Below are 4,448 nucleotides of genomic sequence, written 5' to 3' on the forward strand. Positions count from 1 at the left end.
GAGGCAAAGCGGGGTTTGGGGTGGAGACTGACAGCTCGCGACCCCCCCCATGTAATACCCTTGTGACCCCCTGAGGGGTCCCGACCCCCAGTTTGAGAACCCCTGGTCTATCAACTCCCTGTATGGCCCTGAGGATGTCACATGAGCCGCAGCTGTGCGCTGATTGGGCGGGTTGAGAACCAATGTGCGAGATCGCGGCTTGCTCAAGTAGCAGTGGCAGCGAAGCCGGGGCCACCTGGGCTAGTCCTAGGTAGATGGAAGCTAGCTCAGGTGTGCCTGCTCGAGCTGCAACCACACCCCCTGATGGCAGTGCAGACATCCGCCCAGAGCCTTCCCACCAGCAGACCCCGGCCTGCCCAGCGCAGGACACGCACCTTCGCCTGCAACTTCTGCACGAGCTGCGCCTGCCGCTGCTGGCCCTCCTGGTAGGCCTGGAGCTTGCGTTTGTAGGCGGCCTGTTCCTCCTCCAGGCGGCGCCGCAGCTCGATGTTCTGCTGGGCCAGGCTCTTGTTCTCCAGCGACTCCCGCTCTCGCTCCCCAGTCTCCAGGCGCAGGGCCTGCTCCAGCTAGGCCCGGAGAGATGGGGAAACGGGTCACCGCAGACGCGCCTTCCCACCGGCCTCCTGCGCACACGATCTGGCCCCGCGAGCCATCCCTTTGTCATGTCCCATTTGGCCCCCAGCAGAATCCAGGGCTTCCCCTGGGAGTCGCAGTGCGCAGCGTCTTTGAGTTTGTGCTCTGTAGAAACCTGCTGCCAGGCCAGGGTTACAGGGACATTATTTGTACTTTTTGCATTGCAATAGCACCTATGGGCCCATCATGGACCAGCACCCTGCACAAACCCAGACCACACGCGCAGCCCCTGCCCTGAAGAACTTGCAATCGAAGTAAATATCCGGCAGCTGAGGCAGAGACACAGAGCTACAAAAAAACTAACAGGAACAGAAAGGGTCAGCGATATACTTCAATGAAAACAAGCTACGCTTGCAAAGAAAGGCCCCGGGACCCTTCCTTTTCGGCTGCCTCTGCATAGCCTCCCTGATCCGTCTGCACCAGGCAATCTGACCGAGGAGAGTTCCTGAGCTGGGAAGGAATCTCGCACTCAACAGCCTTCAGGCTAGAGCAGAAGGCCTGGAAAGTGAAACTGACCAGTCTAGCCTCACCTTCCCCAGCTACGCGCAAAAGATCAAAGCAGCCATTCAACAACTGACGGAGCTCTTAGGACCAGAGTATTTATCCTCCGCCACGGGCGTGAGCTTTGGGGTGCCCACTGGGGTCAGGTATAAATATTGTTTCTCTGCAGCAGAGGCCTCTCCGAGTCACATCACCTTCTGATGGCGCTGTAGGTGTCAGCCTTCTTGCCCCAAACCCGGCTGATCCTCACGCCACCTGGCCTGCTCCGCACAGAGGGGCAAAGACACTTTGCTGCAGCTCTGATTAGCCACCCTGACTGACGGGTCTCCACCACCTCCAGCCTCCCACATGCCTTGAAAGCAGTCCCCTGCCTGCGGCTAGGTCTGCATCTATTGCTGGAGTCTAAGATACCAGTGCCTTCTTCTCTGTAGATGCTACTGTAATAGAGAACCCAGCCGAGATCAGAGTCCCGTCGTGCTAAGCACTGATCACACGTTTAGTCCAGTCTCTGCCCTCTTGAGCCTCAATAGATCAGACAGAAAAGGTGGGAGGGGAAACTGAGGCACAGAGCGGCAAAATGATTTGCCTAAGGTATCACAGGCAGATCAGTGGCAGCATCAGAACCCAGGTCTCCTGACTCCCAGGCAAATGCCCTATCCACTAGGCCACACAGCCTCTCTAAATCCTTGATTTCCCTTCATCTTATCTAAGAGAAGAGACTCAATGTATTACAGAGCGGGTCCACTTCTGCTCCGCGGCGGCCAACAGAACAGAGGCCATCCCAGGCCAACCTGAGCTCCTTACCATTTGGTTCCTCCGCCTCAGCTCCATCTCTTCCACGCGCGTGGTGCCCAACCCCCGACAGCTCCAGCGGATGGCTTGCTCCAGCTTCCGCAGCAAAAGACATGGCGAGATCAGTGCTCGGGGCCACTCCACATACACAGCACAGAGCCCGGGTGCCACAGGGGCTGCATGCTGCTAACCGGGCAGGCACTTCCCTGACTGACAACAAGAAGAGAGCCCCGCGGCATGCAAAGCAAACCCTCCCAGGCGCGAGAACACAGCAACGTAAGCCATGCACCGAACCCCTGGCTGGGTGAGAAAAAGGTCACCGCCCTGTGTTCCCCAGCAAAAGGCGAACAGAGTTCTGAGAGCAAAGACAGCAACTCTGCGAGGACCGACATCTGCATGCAAATTTAAGATCCCAGGGGACTTGGCAATTAAATGTTGTGCTTACAAAGAAGACTGCAAAGAAGATCACCTATACATAGCCAGCCTCCTGGGCTGCCAAAGCCTGAAAGGATAAACAGCAGCAATGCTGCTTAGCTGGTGGGGGCAGCCGTTGTGAAGGCTGGGAAAGGGGTCTGGAATCTGTAGCAAGTGGCACACAGGGCAATTCGCACCAGGGCAACGTCACATCTTGCATGACACGGGCAGGCAGACTCCTGGTCTAATATCATCTGCGTTATCACATGACCCGAGTCAGAAACCAGGCTGGAGTGAACAAGACTCCACCTGTCTGCGCTGGGCTGGGGGGGAAGGTTACCGAGCTAGTGGCGAGAGGACATGCCAGTAACACCAGTTTCCACTGCTGGGCACAGACCCCCGGGGAGCTGCGTAAGCACAAGAGGACGTGGGACTGGCCGACCACTGAGAAGCGTAACTTCTGGGGACTTTATGCCACATTAACAAGCATTAAAAATACCTGTCGCACATTCTAACAAGGGCAGGAAAAACTAGATCATCTATTTGGGGGGATTCATTAATTTATTTGCTGCGCGAGATAAAAGTCTCTCCCGTACATGCACACAGACCTCAGGCAGGGAGCTCCCACCCAGGAGCCATCCAACCGCCAATGGGGATCCCTAGTATACAGCAACAGTGACAGGACACATAAGCCACGGAGCTTTCCCTGGGGATGTTACACACGAGCCCGTGCTGGGTCGGGGTTTGGCTCCTTCCATGAACGTAAAAACAGGGCCAGGCTGCTCTGACGAGGCGGAGGGAGCTGGGAACCTTAAGGTGTGATTTACGAGCTACCATGCTCGAGGCTCAGCTGTGTCTCACGAGGGGCACAGGGGCCTGGGAGACGGGGGCTCTCGCTCCTATCCAGTCAGTCAGAGGACGGACCATCTACGAGCAGCATCTGTAGGAACTCAGGGCCTGATCCATGCTGAAATCAATGGAAGCCTTTCCACCGAGTTCAGCGGGGTTTGGATTAGGCCCCTCCCAGGGCCAGAGTGGGTGTTAACTTGGCACAAGTCATCCCGTTCTGTAGAACTTTGTGGGTTACGGGTTTGGCTCCCGCTCCGTGATGGGCAGGAGAATCCTGCCTTTGCAGGGATGTCGAGTGGGACATTCAGCCAGGAGGCAGCTGGTCCAAGCCCCTCGTCAGTTACTCCAATCAGAGAGGGGTTCGGCAGCGTGGTGAGCCGTGCACCCCAACTGGCCAGGGGGAGTGGGGAGGTCTGGAGTATTTTGAGGCACCCAGGGTCACAGGGGTGCGCTCGCTACCCATCTGCTGTGCGGGGTTCATGCCTTTCCAGCCAGCAACAGCCTTCCACTGCAGGATACCCACGTCAGCATTGGTCACCGGGTCCGTCCCCCTCAGGCGCAAGCTCTCCTCTAGCTGCGGCGGGGAGGCAGGTGGAGAGACAGAAAACAGACAGCATGAGCACAGACCCCCGGGAGGAACCAGCCCGGCCCCGAGCGCAGACACCAGCCCGGTGCCCACAACCGCACACAAAGCAGGGAGGGGAAGCACCAGATCTCCCCAGGAACGGTCCAGCCGAGCTGCAGGGAGAAGGCGCGATGGAGAACCCTAGGAAAGAGGGGGAGAGAAGGAAGAGACGGGGGCAGAGGGTGGGGACGGCCTTAAGAAAAGCTGGGGGAGGCGTTTGGCTAATTTGGTTGCGCAGCAGAATTTAATCCTCCCCAGCCCAGTCCCTCCAGCCCTGGGTGAGCCAAGCGCAGAGAGCTGCCATCTCCATGAGCTCCTCAGGCCAGGTGCAAAGAGCCCATCCACCGGCGTTTAGTCACCCAGGGGATCCAGCTGGATTCCTTGTTAAATGGGCAGCAGACTCATTTGGTGCGTTTTTAGGGTTCGTTTAAGTCAGGAACCAACAGCTGATTCGACAGAGCCTGCGCCAGCTTCGCACGTGCGGCTCTGCCAGCGCGGTGCAGTCCTGGGCACCCCCGTATGGCTCTGGCAAGACACTTCAGTCGTCACTTGCAGCCCCCTCTGATATTTCCAGTCCTACACTTTCCATGTACAGCTCAGCCGGTGCCCCACAACCCTGCTCTGCTCCCCCCCC

At 57.8% G+C, this 4,448-nt stretch overlaps 1 protein-coding gene across 1 annotated transcript in view; it reads right to left on the minus strand.

The window, feature by feature from the left end:
• Nucleotides 1-261: 261 nt before the first annotated feature.
• LOC112122399 (rootletin-like) overlaps nucleotides 262-4,448 on the minus strand; it is a 16,799-nt gene continuing 12,612 nt past the window's right edge. Inside the window, exons 4-5 of the mRNA XM_026660111.1 lie at nucleotides 375-566; nucleotides 262-285 (exon numbers count right to left, since the gene is read on the minus strand). Coding sequence (XP_026515896.1) covers nucleotides 262-285; nucleotides 375-566 — 216 coding nt within the window. The remainder of the gene's footprint in view (nucleotides 286-374; nucleotides 567-4,448) is intronic.

The sequence above is a fragment of the Terrapene carolina genome, unplaced genomic scaffold (genome assembly GCF_002925995.2).
Source record: "Terrapene carolina triunguis isolate 2854851 unplaced genomic scaffold, T_m_triunguis-2.0 Scaffold714, whole genome shotgun sequence".
Classification (NCBI taxonomy): domain Eukaryota; kingdom Metazoa; phylum Chordata; order Testudines; family Emydidae; genus Terrapene; species Terrapene triunguis.